At 44.2% G+C, this 18,578-nt stretch overlaps 1 protein-coding gene across 1 annotated transcript in view; it reads right to left on the reverse strand.

Moving 5' to 3' along the window:
* The window catches only part of LOC126471288 (sodium channel protein Nach-like), a 149,640-nt gene extending 131,269 nt beyond the window's left edge, over positions 1 to 18,371 (reverse strand). Inside the window, exons 1-2 of the mRNA XM_050099407.1 lie at positions 18,335 to 18,371; positions 12,622 to 12,792 (exon numbers count right to left, since the gene is read on the reverse strand). Of these exons, the coding sequence (XP_049955364.1) occupies positions 12,622 to 12,764 (143 nt within the window). The 5' untranslated portion in view covers positions 12,765 to 12,792; positions 18,335 to 18,371. The remainder of the gene's footprint in view (positions 1 to 12,621; positions 12,793 to 18,334) is intronic.
* Positions 18,372 to 18,578: the final 207 nt, after the last annotated feature.

The following is an 18,578-nucleotide window of genomic DNA, read 5'->3' on the forward strand; positions in this document are numbered from 1 at the left end:
GACAGCACACAACACCCAGCCATCACGAGGCAGAGAAAATCCCTGACCCCGCCGGGAATCGAACCCGGGAACCCGGGTGTGGGAAGCGAGAACGCTACCGCACGACCACGAGATGCGGGCCGGGCACCCGCCTTACCAACAATTAATTTTATATGATCATCCAACTTCAAATCGTTCCGTACGCATATTCCCAGATACTTTACAGAAGTAATTGCTACCAGTGCTTGTTCCGCTATCATATAATCATATAATAAAGGATCCTTCTTTCTATGTATTCGCAATACATTACATTTGTCTATGTTAAGGGTCAGTTTCCACTCCCTGCACCAAGTGCCTATCCGATGCGGATCTTCCTGTATTTCGCTACAATTTTCTAAAGCTGCAACTTCTCTGTATACTACGGCATCATCCGCAGCAAGCCGCATGGAATTTCCGACACTATCTACTAGGTCATTTATATATATTGTGAAAAGCAATGACTGGCCGGAGTGGCCGTGCGGTTCTAGGCGCTACAGTCTGGAGTCGAGCGACCGCTACGGTCGCAGGTTCGAATCCTGCCTCGGGCATGGATGTGTGTGTTTTCCTTAGGTTAGTTACGTTTAATTAGTTCTAAGTTCTAGGCGACTGATGACCTCAGGAGTTAAGTCACATAGTGCTCAGCCATTTGAACCATTTTTGAAAAGCAATGGTCCCATAACACTCACCTGTCGCACACTAGAGGTTACTTTAACGTCTGTAAACGTCTATCCATTGAGAACAACATGCTTGTTCTGTTTGGTCAAAACTCTTCAATGCAGCCACACAGCTGGTCTGATATTCCGTAGGCTCTTACTTTGTTTATCAGGCGGCAGGGCGGAACTGATCGAACGCCTTCCGGAAGTCAAGGAAGATGGCATCTACCTGGGAGCCTTTATCTAATATTTTCTGGGTCTCATGAACAAATAAAGCGAGTTGGGTCCCACACGATCGCTGTTTCCGGAATCCATGATGATTCCTACAGAGTAGATTCTGGGTTTCCAGAAATGACATGATACGCGAGCAAAAAACGTGTTCTAAAATTCTACAACAGATCGATGTCAGAGATATAGGCCTACAGTTTTGCACATCTGTTCGACGACCCTTCGTGAAAACTGGAACTATCTGTGCTCTTTTCCAATCATTTGGAACCCTCGGTTCCTCTAGAGACTTGCGGTGCACGGCTGTTAGAAGGGGGGCAAGTTCTTTCGCGTAGAATCGAATGAGTATCCCGTCAGGTCCAGTGGGTTTTCCTCTGTTGAGTGATTTCAGTTGCTTTTCTGTTCCTTGGACACTTATTTCGATGTCAGCCATTTTTTCGTTCGTGTGAGGATTTAGAGAAGGAACTGCAGTGCGGTCTTCCTCTGTGAAACAGCTTTGGAAAAAGGTGTTTAGTATTTCAGCTTTACGCGTGTCATCCTCTGTTTCAATGCCATTATCATCCCAGAGTGTCTGGATATGCTGTTTCGATCCACTTACTGATTTAACGTAAGACCAGAACTTCCTAGGATTTTCTGTCAAGTCTGTACATATAATTTTACTTTCGAATTCACTCAACGCTTCACGCATAGCCCTCCTTACGCTAACTTTGACATCGTTTTGCTTCTGTTTGTCTGAGAGGTTTTGGCTGCGTTTAGATTTGCAGTGAAGCTCTCTTTGCTTTCGCAGTAGTTTCCTATCTTTGTTGCTGAACCACGGTGGGTTTTTCCCGTCCCTCACAGTTCTACTCGGCACGTACCTGTCTAAAAAGCATTTTACGATTGTCTTGAACTTTTTCCATAAACACTCAACATTGTCAGTGTCGGAACAGAAATTTTTGTTTTGATCTGTTAGGTAGTCTGAAATCTGCCTGCTATTACTCTTGCTAAACTGATAAACTTTCCTCCCTTTGTTTATATTCCTGTTTACTTCCATATTCAGGGACGCTGCAACGGCCTTATGATCACTGATTCCCTGTTCTGCGCTTACAGAGTCGAGAAGTTCCGTTCTGTTTGTTATCAGTAGGTCCAAGATATTATCTCCACGAGTTGGTTCTCTGTTTAATTGCTCGAGGTAATTTTCTGATAGTGCACTCAGTATAATGCCACTCGATGCTCTTTCCCTACCACCAGTCCTAAATATCTGAGTGTCCCAGTCTATATCTGGTAAATTGAAATCTCCACCTAATACTGTAACATGCTGAGGAAATTTATGTGAAATGTATTCCAAATTTTCTATCAGTTGTTCCGCCACTATTGCTGCTGAGTCGGGAGGTCGGTAAAAGGAGCCAATTGTTAACCTAGCTCGGTTGTTGAGTATAACCTCCACCCATAATAATGCACAGGTACTATCCACTTCTATTTCACTACAGGATAAACTACTACTAACAGCGACAAACACGCCAACACTGGTTGCATGCAATCTACCCTTTCTAAACACCGTCTGTGCCTTTGTAAAAATTTCGGCAGAATTTATCTCTGGCATCAGCCAGCTTTCCGTACCTATAAAGATTTCAGCTTCGGTGCTTTCTATCAGCGGTTGAAGTTCCGGTACTTTACCAACGCAGCTTCGACAGTTTACAATGACAATACCGATTGCTGCTTGGTCCCCGCATGTCCTGACTTTGCCCCGCACCCTTTGAGGCTGTTCCCCTTTCTGTACTTGCCCGAGGCCACCTAACCTAAAAAAATCGCCCAGTCCACGCCACACAATCCCTGCCACCCGTGTAGCCGCCTGTTGTGTGTAGTGACCTATCCAGCGGCACCCGAAACCCCACCACCCTACGATGCAAGTCGAGGAATCTGCAGCCCACACGGTCGCGGAACCGTCTCAGCCTCTGATCCAGACCTTCCACTTGGCTCTGTGACGGACGAGCTGGCCGTTCCCGACAAACCCACATCCGGACCCCCACAGTGATGCCCATTGCCAACAGCCTCGAGCTGTGTGACCGAAGCCAACACTGCCTGAAGCTGGTAGCGAAGGGATGCCAACTCAGCCTGCATCCTAACGCAGCAGTCGCAGTCCCTATCCACGCTAAATACTGTTGTGCAAAGAACGCCTGAACTAATCTGCAGAGAGCACAAACAATTCGACACAAAATTTAAACGATTATTAAAATAAAAGACTGCCTAGTAAATGCAGTAATGCTGCTACTTGCGCACTGCTGACACACTGCTCGGCGGTAGAAGGCGCTGTAATAGTCACAAACATATGGCTCACAATTTTAGACGAACAATTGGTAACAGGTAGGTTTTTTAAATTAATATACAGAAAGTAGGTACGTTTGAACATTTTATTTCGGTTGTTTTAATGTGATACATGTACCTTTGTGAACTTATCATTTCTATGAACGCATGCTGTTACAGTGTGGTTACCTGTAAGTACCACATTAATGCAATAAATGCTCAAAATGATATCTGTCAACCTCAGTGCAATTGGCAATACGTGTAACGACATTCCTCTCAATAGCGAGTAGTTCGCCTTCCGTAATGTTCGCACATGCATTGACAATGCGCTGACGCATGTTGTCAGGCGTTGTCGGTGGATCACGATAGCAAATATTCTTCAACTTTCCACAGAAAGAAATCCGGGGACGTCAGATCCGGTGAACGTGCGGGCCATAGTATGGTGCTTCGATGACTAATCCACCTATCATGAAATATGCAATTCAATACCGCTTCAACCGCACGCGAGCCCTGTGCCAGACATCCATCATGTTGGAAGTACATCACCATTCTGTCATACAGTGAAACATCTTGTAATAACATTACGTAGGAAATCAGCATACATTGCACCATTTAGATTGCCATCGATAAAATGAGGGCCAATTATCCTTCCTCCCACAATGCCGCACCATACATTAACCCGCCAAGGTCGCTGATGTTCCACTTGTCGCAGCGATCGTGGATATTCCTTTGCCCAATTGTGCATATTATGCCGGTTTACGTTACCGCTGTTGGTGAATGACCCTTCGTCGCTAAATAGAAAGCGTGCAAGAAATCTGTCATCGTCCCCTAATTTCTCTTGTGCCTAGTGGCAGAAATGTACACGACGTTCAAAGTCGTCGCCATGCAATTCCTGGTGCATGCAAATATGGTACGGGTGCAATCGATGTTGATGTAGCATTCTCAACACCGACGTCTTTGAGATTCCCGATTCTCGTGCAATTTGTCTGCTACAGATGTGCGGAGTAGCCGCAACAGCAGCTAAAACACATAATTGGGGATCATCATTTGTTGCAGGTCATGGTTGACGTTTCACATGTGGCTGAACACTTCCTGTTTCCGTAAATAACATAACTATCCGGCGAACGGTGCGGACACGTGGATGATGTCGTCCAGGATACCGAGCAGCATACATAGCACATCCCCGTTGGGCATTTTGATCACAATAGCCATACATCAACACGATATCGATCTTTTCCGCAATTGGTAAACGGTCCATTTTAACACGGGTAATGTATCACGAAGCAAATACCTTCCTCACTGGCTGAATGTTACGTGATATCACGTACTTATACGTTTGTGACTATTACAGCGCCATCTATCACAAAGCGAAAAAAGTAGTCCAACTAAATCATTCATATTTCTTTACGTACTAGAAGAATATGTAATGAAAAATGGGGGTTCCTATTTTAAAAATCCCAGTTGATATCCTTTTGACCTATGGCAGCGCCATCTAGCGGACCATCCATAACGCCATCTGGTTTCCCCCTTCAAGCTAGACGACTTTCGTTCTTTGTAGTTTTTGCGTTTGAAGCTTATTTCGTGAGATATTTGGCCCGGTCACTATCAATGGACCACCCTGTATAATCGCTATCTCAGTGAAGTCATTTTGTCTATTCGCGTAAGAGAATTGGACTGGAAATACTGGGGAGGCACATTGTCTGTAAATTGAAAATCGAGAAGCGCTCATCGTGGGAGAAGTTGCGGTTCTCGAAAGAACACCACTGCCTTAAAGGGTGACTATGAATCAATTTCTCCTCTAGCAGCGTAGCACAGTGTGTAGAGATTTACGTTGATTCTGTCCATATGCATTAACTGCGTTAGTGTTATTAGTAAGTCATCTCTGCATTCCATGTTGTGTTAATGCATTTTGTGCAAAACAGGCATTCCCCGGGCATGTATGCGCACTGCGTCGCATGTGATTCAGAAGGCGCGCTGTGGATCACCCGTGTAACTTAATGAAACACTCCGTAATTTCTTAGGAGGCAAGTGCATAAACGCAATCCGGCGACCTACGTTTCCTCGCGCTTCTACTCCACGTGTCCTCCCTTCACCTTTTTACAGCCCTGATACACAATTTATCCCTTAATAAGGCTGTACTGCACTTAGATGTGATACAAACATTTAATATTCGATTTTCACCCACTTCATTTAAAGATAAACATTAATTTTATACCATCAGAACAATGTTTTTAATTATCTGCAATTTTCACATGTCCTGTGGAAACTATTAGTCCTAGAGCAAAAAAGAATCGTAGCTTTTTTGAAGGAAATTTAATGTAGTTTAGTTTTATACTGGGAAACATTTCCGAACGAGGTGTAGTGGTTAGTACGACGGTTCAAACGAGTACGACGGTTCAAACCCGCTTCCTGTCTCCTGAATTAGGTTTTCCGCGATTTCCCTAAATCACTCCAGGCAAATGCCTGGATGGTTCCTTTGAAAGGGCACGACCGATTTCCTTCCCCATCCTTCCCTAATCCGAGCTTGTGCTCGGTCTCTAATGACCTCGTTGTCGACGGGACGTTAACTACTAATCTCCTCCCCCTCCAATTATTTCTCTGTGCACTGTGACTACAATTTGAACAGAGAACACTACATGAGATTAATTCGAGAAGCGATGGGTTCAGGTTACCGTCAGGTCATTCTGCATAACTTTTTGTTACTCGGTTGAGGTTGACGTCGAGATGATTACTAGGAAAGGCCATAGCGGACTCCTTCATCCAGTTGTTTCGATTTACGCTATTTTGTCACTTCTAATGACTCCGACGTAAAGGTCAACTCAAACCTGCCTTTCCTACTTTAGTATTTTATGTACTTTAATTTCAGTGAATTTTACACCGCGTGAGACTACTAATTGACGGTGAAAACGTGAGAAAGTTATCCTACTTCGCGAATTTCTGTAATTAATATTATACACGTGACTAAATTACTAGGAACGTTACACATTTCATAGAACAGAAGTTTCGTAATTTTATTCTAGAGCGAAAAATTTAGTGTAAAAAAGTAAAAAGTATCTACTATTTTCATACATGCTTTCGGAATGATCAGGAAGAAGACGTCATAAGGACGCAACTGTGCATTATCGTGAATGCAGACGACGAGCAAATTATAATGCAGGAGAAACTCGAGCCTTAACATACACGGAAGGCAGCTCTGAAAGGTGCTACGCAGTCTCTCCACCCTTGTGCTGAGACATCGACTGGGCACACAACGTGGCAACAGTTGAAACTCTAGCGCCACACACGTTAACAACCTTCGTCATTTGTTGAGCCCCACACGAGTGCCAAAAGCTATCTCACAGAAATGTGGGTCTTTAAAGAGAGTATGGAGGATAGAGGAAATGGTAGCTCCACAAGGCAGAAGGAAACATGCTGCAGGGATTATAAAAGATTCGTTCGATGGTCGGTAGGATAGCACAAAGGAAAAGGTAAAGGAGGAGTAGGAGAAGGTATTGCTACATGACGTCGCCCTGGAGTGTACTTGTTTCGAAAAGATTCCCACGACCTGGGAGTTTGACAGGTCAAGGGCCTTTCTTCTAATAAAAACAGTCAGTTGCTTTTTAATTTCGCTGTCACTCCTCTCTGTATTTGTCATTTTTGCATGTCTGCAACGACAGAAAGTAGGAACGGTATTGCGGACTTCTTTGGTGAAGCAATCTGGAGAGACAGAACTTAGCATTATTGACAGCTAGTAAGATACGACCTAATCTTCGAATTCATTAAATGTTTCTCGCTCAGTTGTCCTATGATTGGTTTGTTTGTTAAGTTAGAATCGATAGCTTTCAAATGTTCTAATCAGTTCTCCCTGAGTTTTCAGCAACTTTTCAACATAGTTATTGCACCAAGGTGCAATGTAGTTTCAACGTTTCAACGTTTCAACAAACTCTCTACTTCTCTTACTATGCGCAGAGCACTATTGTTAACATGTGACAGTAATTCTTGGACCTTAATCTGAGCGTTTCATCATTAAACTAATAGTAGTACACAATTTGATTTTTCTGACTTTAAAGGACGTGCACCATCCTGTATGACACATACAAGTAACCCGTTCTTGGTGTTTTGGGGTATTACACCAAACCGATGATAGGTCCTGCAGACAGCTTTTTATAACCTCAAACACGTAGTGTGTACGTCACACGTACACTGCTGCCGTAATACATCTTCTGGAGTGTAGTGCGTGACTGTTCTATAGAGAGGGGACCCTGTAATTATACACTCGATAACGCAGGTCTGAGATCGTCGGAGTGTCGATGAAACCTCTGATGAATGTTTTGTTCTCAGTTCTAAACCAGAACCCACTGTCGGTGTTTGGGGACTGTGGTCACAAGAGAAGGAAGTCATCTTCACGACTTGGGGCAGCAGCTGCAAGTCAATATTCTTCTCGACATCTGTAGCGCATTCTGCTGAAGAAGGAAAGATTAAGGTTTAGCGTTTCGTAGACATCGAGGCCGTTAGAGAGGAAGCACAATCTCGTAGGAGAAAGATGGGGCAGGAAATCGGCCGTGTTCTTGTCTCAGGAACTATCCTGGCATTTGCATTTAAGATTTTATGGAAACCACGGGAACTTAAATCTGGGTGGCTAGACTGGGATCTGAACTGCCGTTACACCGAACAAGAGTTCGCTGTCCCATCACTGCGCCCCATCGCTTGGTGATTTGCAGCTGGCCTTCGGTAGTCGCCGGCAGTCTCCTTCATATTTTGCACGAGACCCTCCAGCAAACATGTGGTCCTCTTTGCCGATCTGTCTGTTATTTCCCTGAACGGCTCTTACTTCTTCTTGACATTGGAAGTCCCTACAAAGTACAGTCCCGCTCTCTTGCAGGAAGAAGAAGATTGGCCGCAGTTCCTAAAGAGGAAATGACTGCTGGTGATACAGACAACTTATCGGCATCAGTCAATACCACATAACCGCTATTATGGTGTACAGAGGTAGCCTTGTGGTTTCTGTCCACACTTGTCGTACGCCCAGAGATCTTCGATCCCATCACTGTTCATCATTCACCTTTGGGTGAAGACTAACCTGTAAAATCAAGCGCCCTGGAAGGAGCAAAGCCGTCAGAGATCCCAGGAGTCGCCACAGAGATCCAAGAACAGCTATAGCTTGTGGCAGCAGCATCCTGAAAGCAAACAGTCGTTGCCATTGGAGCTTCTCGCTGTTTACTGTCAGCTGCCAACCCCCACCTCATCCACACACAGCTAACCAACTCGCTACGCATATTTCACTACCAGGTGTAACTAAATAGGCACGTGAAAGAGTCTCTATAAGTGGCATCAGGTAAAACAATTAGGTGCTTCGGATAAATCAAGTACTGCGACTGCTGTCAAAGACAACTTAACGTTGTCAATACACAGAACTGAAGTAGGTTTACCGCAGCAGGAAGTTGAACTACAAAATTAGAATATTCGAGCCTAGCTCTCATAAATATGTGAGCAAACGATTAAATTGAAATGAAAGTACTAATGCATAGCGTCGAACAGGGAGATTGATATCTGGCCAGAGGTAGAAAAGTCCCCTGGCAGCAGGCACGGCGGGTTACGACACGTCACGTACGGTTCTCGTGCCCTGTGATGCCATACTTACATTAAAAGCGGCCACCGCGGCCTGAGCACTTCTTTCAGACATTGCAAAAACTAAAACCGATTATGGCTAGGTTGCCGCATGGTTTGGTTCTGGACTCGTGCTGTACTCTATCTGCATGAGAGGCATATCCAATCAGCCAGCAGAGGGAACTGCCCTGTAAGTTGCTGGTATGGCGTTACTTAAATTCTGTCGCAGTCTAAATTATAATGTTAGGCACCTCCAGAGACTAATGGATAAAATCACCAATTTCTGTTCATTACCAAGCTCAAGCATCCAAACGGCCAACTCACTACTGAAGGCAATGACTTGACGTTGTATGAAACAGCCAAAACCTTACCCTCATAACTGTAAGACATTGACTTGGTAATCACACATAACCAGTATGGTCAACAAAGGCTTTGGCTCATTTTACTGTTTTACCCGATCTTTAAAAGTGATGAACTATCAAACGTAGCAAAACTGACCATATGGTGTTTCATGATGCGCTCAGTCAAAAAAATGGCTCTGAGCACTATGGGACTTAACTTCTGAGGTCATCAGTCCCCTAGAACTTAGAACTACTTAAACCTAACTAACCTAAGGACACCACACACATCCATGCGCGAGGCAGGATTAGAACCTGTGACCGTAGCGGTCGTGCGGTTCTAGACTGATGCGCCTAGAACCGCTCAGCCACAACAGCCGGCATGCCCTCAGTCAATGACGCCTGTCTGTCACGGAATAGTCTACAGACTTTCCGAAACAAAGCTTTCCGAATAAATCATCAATGATGGCTGAAATAATCCCGACACACACGTCAATCAAGGTTTAGACAACCGCAAAACTACCGTTGCGCCCACAGAAACCCATCAAATTTCATGCTAAAACAAATTATTCTCTCCACAACCTCATAAACTCTTTATGCGAAGAATCATCAAATTCTGTTCACAAAACACCCAAGATAAGCCTGAAGATACGCTTTAGGGACTGACACACACATTTAAAAACAATACCGTCTTATAACATTTGCACACAGTTTATAAGTGAATCAGAGATACATTACGCCCAGTGGGAGTATTACTTCCTTAAGATCAAATAGCCTCCGAGCAATTCACTCGGTACTCATTGCTGTTCACGCCACTCACTCAAGTTACCCGCCGTACTGCATTACTGACAACGAAATTTGCGCTGCCTGGTTCATGTTCTTGGATCTTATTTGTATTGATTGTGACCGTGCTACTGGCGAATTGTTGTGAACTTATTTACGGAGTGCCATTTCGATCTGGTAACTGTATTGTCGCTCCAAATGTTGTCGTCCATATTGACGCCTGTAGTAACTTTCGTGTGTTTGATATAAGTCATGGTCCAGGGCCCATATTCGACAATACTTCCAGATCAAGCTAGCATATGTCAGCTTCCAGTCAGAAGCACATTCGCAAAATCTGTTTACTAATATCTGTCTTCATAAATTTCTTATAAAGCGGCCAACAACTGCGTACATTAGTTGTAATGTCTCATTCGAGGAGATGATGAGAGAACTAAACAAAGTAGTGCATTGGTGTATTTGTGAGCGAATAGTCAGTATAGAGGCGGCGAAGAGTGGCGTGGTTTCTTCGCAGGTGAGTTTGAAAGAGAATGTGCGTGTTTGCATGCCGTTGCGGATCGAGAGAGTAGTTGAGCCCATGTGCACGTTGGTGTTCAGACCGGCATTGTGTGGTAGATAAACAAGTCCAAGGATTTAGGAAACACACACACACACACACACACACACACACACACACACACACACACACACACACACACACACACAGCTAAGTGAGTTTAGCTCAGGGACACACACACACACACACACACACACACACACACACACAGCTAAGTGGGTTTAGCTCAGGGTCGAGAAAAGATTTCAGTCACAGCCAAAGAACCCCAACACTTGGGTTTTGCGGCTAGTAGGCTCCAACATTTCTCAGGGAAGATTATGCCGAACAGAGAGTTTAGCCAGTCCTACACGTTTTCAGTAACAACTGCGAAGAAATCATGTGGTAAAAGTTTTTATCTGGGATCTTGGAATCCGAGATAAATTAATGGAATGGGGACGAAATTGAGGTGAAAAGGGTCTCTGTATGCAACAGTGGAAGGAGACAACTTGAAAGCATCCGGGTCAGTTAGCTGTCAAAAAATGAGAAGAATCAAAGCATTTTACGAAAGAGTGGAAGGAGACGACTTAAAAGCATCCGGGTCAGCTAGTTTTAAGATATTGAAAAGAAGCAAACCACTTCAGTGACGTTTCCTTGGACTGTTTATATTCTGGGGGCAAAAAACTGGAAAGGTTGAGTAGAAATTTACTTCAGGATGCACCTTACAACTGACCAGAATTTATTGGGGATAGAAAATAATAAACTGGTAGCGAAGATCGCAGGAATTCGTTTTATTCCATGAATACCGGTTTTGGCAAAACTAAAGCCACCGTCATCGGATCTTAGGACACATACAGGTTACAACATCAAGGCAAACAATGGTGATATTAATAGTTGCCTATAACACGCAGGCCTTACAAAATTGTCGTAAGTAGCACATAGGCGTCCAAGAGAGATGAGATTATCAATGTTAAGTGTCTCCATCACATAGAAGCGCAAGCTAAGTACAACTACTTCGTTCGCTTGTATGTGATGGAGACACTTAACATTTATAATGTCATCTCTCTTGGACGCCTGTGTGCTACTTACGACAATTTTGTAAGGCCTGCGTGTTATAGGCAACTATTAATATCACCATTGTTTGACTTGATGTTGTAACCTATATGTGTCCAAGATCAGATGATGGCAGCTTTAGTTTTGCCGAAACCGTTAATCATGGAATAAAAAGAATTCCTGCGATCTTGGCTACCAGTTTATTGTTTTACAAGCATCTAGATCGCTCCCACATGAGCGCAATGTTTTCCCTACAGAAAATCTTTAGTATTCGATACTAATTTGAACCACGTAGGCAGCTAAAGTCAACGCATTTGTTTGAAATAGGAAATCCTTTCCTTAACAGAAAAACAGGAAATTTTTAACCACGTCCATTATCCAACAACACTTCTGTTTCGCTCCTTACGTTCATTCAAAGTTTCAGTATTGTTTTGATTGTATGGTCGAATCGAGTCAAATATCAAAAAAGTTCAAGGCAAAAAGTTTTTAGTTTCAGAGAGGTATTCAAACTTACGAATTTAGTTCAATTTTCGTTTCGAAAATTCAGAAGATGGCTTCGCTGCCCCGCAGTCTACAGAAAATTCAGTCCTACTAAGGGTTAACCGGATAACGAAACGTCCTGGCTGATTAAAACTGTGTGTCGGACCACGACTCGAACCCAGGAACTTTGCCTTTCGCGAACAAGTGATCTACCTACTTAGCTATCCGAATATGACTCATAGCCCCTTCTCACAGTTTTACTTCTGCCATTACCTCGTCTCCTGTCGTCCAAAATTCACAGACGTTTTCCTACGAAACTCGCTAAACTATCACTTCTGGAAGAAAGGATATTACGGAGACATGTCTTAGTCACAGTCTGGGGACTATTTTTCAGGTTCGAGACCCTATCTGGCACACAGTCTCAATCTGCTGGAAATTTTCATATCAGTGCAAACTCAGCTGCAGAGTCAAAATTCTTTCCGTCTATAATGGTTTGCTATAAACACATTTTACCTGAAAAAGAAAAGACTACCATTTTCCAGAAAAAGTGCTAGTGTAGTAAGTTAGAGTCAGTCACATGGATTCTGAAGCAATTTTACATGGATAAAGCATGCGTACAGTGGTTATAGACATGTAGTAAAGGCGAAAGTGCGAAAATTGGTGAGGTACTTACCTTTCACAGAAAGGTCGTCCGTCTTCGTTAATGTAACGTACCCCATGAAGAGTGCTTTTATCGAAGAACTGTCGTGTTTGGTACGTCCAACTCGTCTTGAGAAGATCGTAGGTACTTCTTCTTGGCTTTGTAGCTATTTCCATTATGAAATGCTGAGTGTCGTCTCCGCACCTACAAACGACACTTACAATTTCAGTGTTCTGTGTAGATATACTGAGCACTGCAATCACATATTAAACTACTGTAAAACGAAAAATGACCAAGCTAAGAGTTGGAATCTGAGGAGAGTGACGTGCTGCTCAGTTAATTTCCTTAGCCAGTGTAGCGACACACCTGGCAACCTGAGTTTTCTTATTTCTAATTGTGTTCACTGCACATTTCAGGGCTTTTTAAATGCTCCGAACTTTATATCATCACTGGATCCGACGGGAGATATTCTGAATACTCTTACTTACACACCGAGAACCGAACGTTCTTAAATTATCTTTTGGTTTTCACATTGTGAAGCGTGTAGATTTGTTTGTATGTTTTCTTGTGTGCATTGATTCTTTACGTCTACACAGAAGTGATGTAACTTTTTTTTTTGCTCGCTGTGTAAAATTTTGTCATAAGTTGTAATTTCCTTCTTTTTCGTTAGTATTTGTCCCCCCTGTGGTAGAGTCGATAATCATAGGCATTGGCTCATTACTTCTAAGCTATTTGGGTTTTATTCTGTGTCTGGATGACCACCTCGTCAATACAGCCACAAGTTACCGTTTGGGAGGAGAATTGGGTCACCGTCTGTCTATGAAGCGAGTACACATTATTGTGTATATTAGTATTGCACGTGTTTGCGTGTTGTGTTCCTGCGGAATTTGTTATGGGACATCGTAGAATATTCCCGCTTCCCTTCCTGTAGTTTCATGAAGTTTAAATAGGTGGCGGCGCTATACGTAGCCTTCAAAATGGCGTCAGTAACGGAAGCGTGTTCTAGACAGAGAGCTGTCATTGAGTTTCTTTTGGCGGAAAACCACAGAATGGAAGATATTCATTGGAGCTTGGGTTGCTGGGTTGTTTTGTGGGAGGCGATCAAACACCGAGGTCATCGGTCTCATCGGATTAGGGAAGGAAGTAGGCCGTTTCCTTTCAAAGGAACCATCTTGGACCTACTGATAACAAACAGACCCGAACTTTTCGACTCTGTAAGCGCAGAACAGAGAATCAGTGATCATAAGGCCGTTGCAGCATCCCTGAATATGGGAGTAAATAGGAATATATAACGAGAGAGGAAGGGTTATCTGTTTAGCAAGAGTAACAGGAGGCAGATTTCAGACTACCTAACAGATCAAAAAGAAAATTTCTGTTCCGACACTGACCATGTTGGGTGTTTATGGGTAAAGTTCAAGGCAATCGTAAAATGCGTTTTAGACAGATGCGTGCCGAGTAAAACTGTGGGGGACGGGAAAAAACCCACCGTGGTTCAACAACAAAGTTAGGAAACTACTGCGAAAGCAAAGAGAGCTTCACTGCAAATTTAAAGGCAGCCAAAACCTCTCAAACAGAAGCTAAACCATGTCAAAGTTAGCGTAAGGAGGGCTATGCGTGAAGCGTTCAGTGAATTCGAAAGTAAAATTCTATGTACCGACTTGGTTCAAATGGCTCTGAGCACTATGGGACTTAACTTCTGAGGTCATCAGTCCCCTAGAACTTAGAACTACTTAAACCTAACTAACCTAAGGACATCACACACATCCATGCCCGAGGCAGGATGCGAACCTACGGCCGTAGCAGTCGCGCGGTTCCAGACTGTAGCGCCTAGAACCGCTCGGCCACCCCGGCTGGCGTACCGACTTGACAGAAAATCCTAGGAAGTTCTGGTCTTACGGTAAATCAGTAAGTGGATCAAAAAAGCTTATCCAGACACTCTGGGATGATAATGACATTGAAACAGAGGATGACATGCGTAAAGCTGAAATACTAAACACCTTTTTCCAAAGCTGTTTCACAGAGGAAGACCGCACTGCAGTTCCTTCTCTAAGTCCTCGCACAAACGAAAAAATGGCTGACATCGAAATAAGTATCCAAGGAATAGAAAAGCAACTGGAATCACTCAACAGAGGAAAGACCACTGGACCTGACGGGATACCAATTCGATTCTACACAGAGTACGCGAAAGAACTAGCCCCCTTCTAACAGCCATGTACTGCAAGTCTCTAGAGGAACAGCAGGTTCGAAATGATTGGAAAAGAGCACAGGTAGTTCCAGTTTTCAAGAAGGGTCGTCGAGCAGATGCGCAAAACTATAGGCCTATATCTCTGACATCGATCTGTTGTAGAATTTGAGAAAATGTTTTTTGCTCGAATATCATGTCATTACTAGAGACCTAGAATCTACTCTGTAGGAATCATCATGGATTCCGGATACAGCGATCGTGTGAGACCCAACTCGCTTAATTTGTTCATGAGACCCAGAAAATATTAGATACAAGCTCCCAGGTAGATGCCATTTCCCTTGACTTCCGGAAGGCGTTCGGTACAGTTCCGCACTATCGCCTGATAAGCAAATTAAGAGCCTACGGAATAGAATACATAGAAAGAAGGATCCTTTATTGTATGATTATATGATAGCTGAACAAACACTGGTAGCAGTTACTTCTGCAAAATATCTGGGAGTATGCGTACGGAACGATTTGAAGTGGAATGATCATATAAAATTAATTGTTGGTAAGGCGGGTGCAAGGTTGAGATTCATTGGGAGAGTCCTTAGAAAATGTAGTCCATCAACAAAGGAGGTGGCTTACAAAACACTCGTTCGACCTATTCTTGAGTATAGTGTCGGATCCGTACCAGGTCGGGTTGAATGAGGAGATAGAGATGATCCAAAGAAGAGCGGCGCGTTTCGTCACAGGGTTATTTGGTAAGCGTGACAGCTTTACGGGGATGTTTAGCAAACTCAAGTGGCAGACTCTGCAAGAGAGGCGCTCTGCATCGCGGTGTAGCTTGCTGTCCAGGTTTCGAGAGGGTGCGTTTCTGGATGAGGTATCGAATATATTGCTTCCCCCTACTTATGCCTCCCGAGGAGATCACGAATGATTAGAGAGATTCGAGCGCGTACGGAGGCTTTCCGACAGTCGTTCTTCCTGCGAACCATACGCGACTGGAACAGGAAAGGGAGGTAATGACGGTGGCACGTAAAGTGCATCCGCCACACACCGTTGGGTGGCTTGCGGAGTATAAATGTAGATGTAGATGTAGAACCATACCGGCATTTGCCTGGAGCGATTTAGGGAAATCACGGAAAACCTAAATCAGGATGGACGGACGCGGGATTGAACCGTCGTCCTCCTGAATGCGAGTCCAGTGTGCTAACCACTGCGCCACCTCGCTCGGTGATTGGAGCTTGCGGAATGTCTACGAAGACATGGCAATGAACGAAAGCAGGTGAGTCAGTCGTTGGGGGAGGCATCTGTCATCATAGCGAGAAAAGTCGCACAAACCTGTCTGATCTCTCCCGTGGCGGCCGGTCGCACACAGTTGTGACTCCTGCGGTACTGGAACGTGTGGACACTCTCATTCGAGGAGATCGACTGATCACAATCAAACACATCGCTGCACAACTGGACAGCTCTGTTAGTAGAGCTGACACACTTATCCACCAGTTGGGGTATCCAAAGTGTGTGCTCTGCAGGTTCTACGCCGCCTAACAGAAGATCATAAAGAGCAGCGCTGGATCATCCGTGCGGAATTGCTTGTTCGGTTCAAGGCTGAAAGCGACAATTTTTTGCCAAGCATCGTCACAGGCGATGAAATATGGGTTCGTCACTTCGAACTGGAAACAAAACGGCAATCTATGGAGTGACGGCACAATACCTCTCCTCCGAAGAAAACGTTCAAAGCCGCACCCTCGGCCGGTGAAGCCACAGCAATAGTCTTATGGGATTCTGAAGGTGTTATTCTGTCTGATGTCCTTCCTCATGGTGGAATGATCAACTCTGGAGTGTACTGTGCTAAATTGAAGGAAGGACTGAGTATGTCCGTCGTCACAAAAATGCAAATAAAACTCTCCTTCTCCATGACAGCGCAAGGCCTCACCTAAGTCTAGGAGCTCACAAAACTTCACTGGACTGTTCTCCCTCATCCACCCTACAGCCCGGATGTAGCACATTTCGACTTCCATCTGTTTGGCCCAATGAAAGATTCACTCCGTGGGAAATACTACGTGGATGATAGGGGCGTTATTGACGGAGCAAAGCATTGGCTCTGCCGTCGACCAGCAGAGTGGTATCATGCGGGCATACAGGCCCTCCCAGTAAGGTGGCGTAAGGCCGTCGCATTGAACGGAGATTACGTTGAAAACTAGGGTTTTGTAGCAAAAAGAGTGGAGAATTACACGTATGGTGTACTGGAATCCTGAACAGAACCAACCTGTACGCTGGAAAAGAATTGTTACACTACTTATTGAACGCCCGTCGTAAAATACCTAATGGAAATGGAGCTGAATATTGTTATTTTACCTGTGGACCGTGGAAATAGTACGGTTGTGCTAGAAAGGGAGGTTATGTCCAAATGGTGCAGTGTTTACTATCTGATCCATTGTATCGCAGACTCAGTGTTTGTATCTTTGAACGCTTTTACATTTTTGAAAGATTCAAGCCAAGAGTAGTAGTGCTGCTTTATGTTGCGTTTCAGCCAATAAATACGTAGCACTGCAAACGGCCTCGCACTAGGCTAGAATTAACAGTGCCAAACGAAGAAATACCTTATAAACGTGCAAACAGACGGCGTTTCCCGAAGCGAACGACAACCGGGCATAAAATACCGCCACTGACTGGGTTTTACTACGATAAAACGAAACATATTTGGTGACAAACATACATTTTTTTATAGTTTCAGAAACGGATTTAAAATATCTTCAATAATTATAAAGCAGCTAACAACAATAAGGCCACACAAATGAAGAATCTGTAGCACGGTCAAAAAGGCACAATGCCCATTGTATCTTCTACTGTATGAGAACTACATAGTTTCCCTCGTTTCAGTTGACCTTCGAAACTGACGTAGTGTTCATCTGTTCTCTGGGAATTGTCAAACGTTGTGATTTTGAGGCTTTTCTAGCGGGTGAAATCGCCTCTCAGGAGGCAATGTTGTCTGCATTGTTCCTCGAAGAACACTTCAGACCGAAACTTCTCGACAGATTAAAACTGTGTTCCGGTCTGGGACTCGAACATTATCTTTTGCGGGCAATGTTTTTACCTACTGAACTATGCAGACGCGACTTATCACCCCCCCTTCCCCCCCCCCCCCCCCCCCACACCACACACACACACACACACACACACACACACACAAGTAATACATTAGCATTCCTGGAAGTAAGAACATGAGGGAGAAATGGCTACCCATCACCTAGGGGATTGTTTCCAGCCTGAATCTTTTACTTTTTAAGGTAACAACGTGAGCCGCACTTGGATAGCTGAGTTGGCAAGGATATTACCTGCGAAAGGCAGGGTTCTGTGTTGCAATTCCAGTGCGGCACACAGTTTAAATTTGTCAGGAAGTTTGGAAAGAGCGCACAACCCGTTACAGAGAGCAGGATCCGTTCTGGAAACATTTCAAACTGTCTTCGTAAGGAGTTGAAAACTGTGTTAGACTGATTAAGGCGACGTTTTCAAAAATTTTTATTTTACTAATCTAGAAATAGTGGGCTCCGGCAGCGTCGCCGAGACAGAACTTACCAGAAGCCGCAATCGCTGCCGGCTACACAACACGCGACTAAGCACGGCGGTGTGGTGAGTAGCCACGTGTGTGCGTGCTGCGGCCATACCTGCGATGGCTGCGTGATAGTTGCCGTGACGCAACATAAACATAATGATTGTGCTGCCCGGCCTGAGGCGCAGGCTTGTCCCTTGCAACGACACGCCATGCGTGCTTCAAAAACTGCTCATTTGCACGTGCGATGCCAATGTTTGTCGAAACACA

This window comes from Schistocerca serialis, chromosome 3 (assembly GCF_023864345.2).
Source record: "Schistocerca serialis cubense isolate TAMUIC-IGC-003099 chromosome 3, iqSchSeri2.2, whole genome shotgun sequence".
Taxonomy (NCBI): domain Eukaryota; kingdom Metazoa; phylum Arthropoda; class Insecta; order Orthoptera; family Acrididae; genus Schistocerca; species Schistocerca serialis.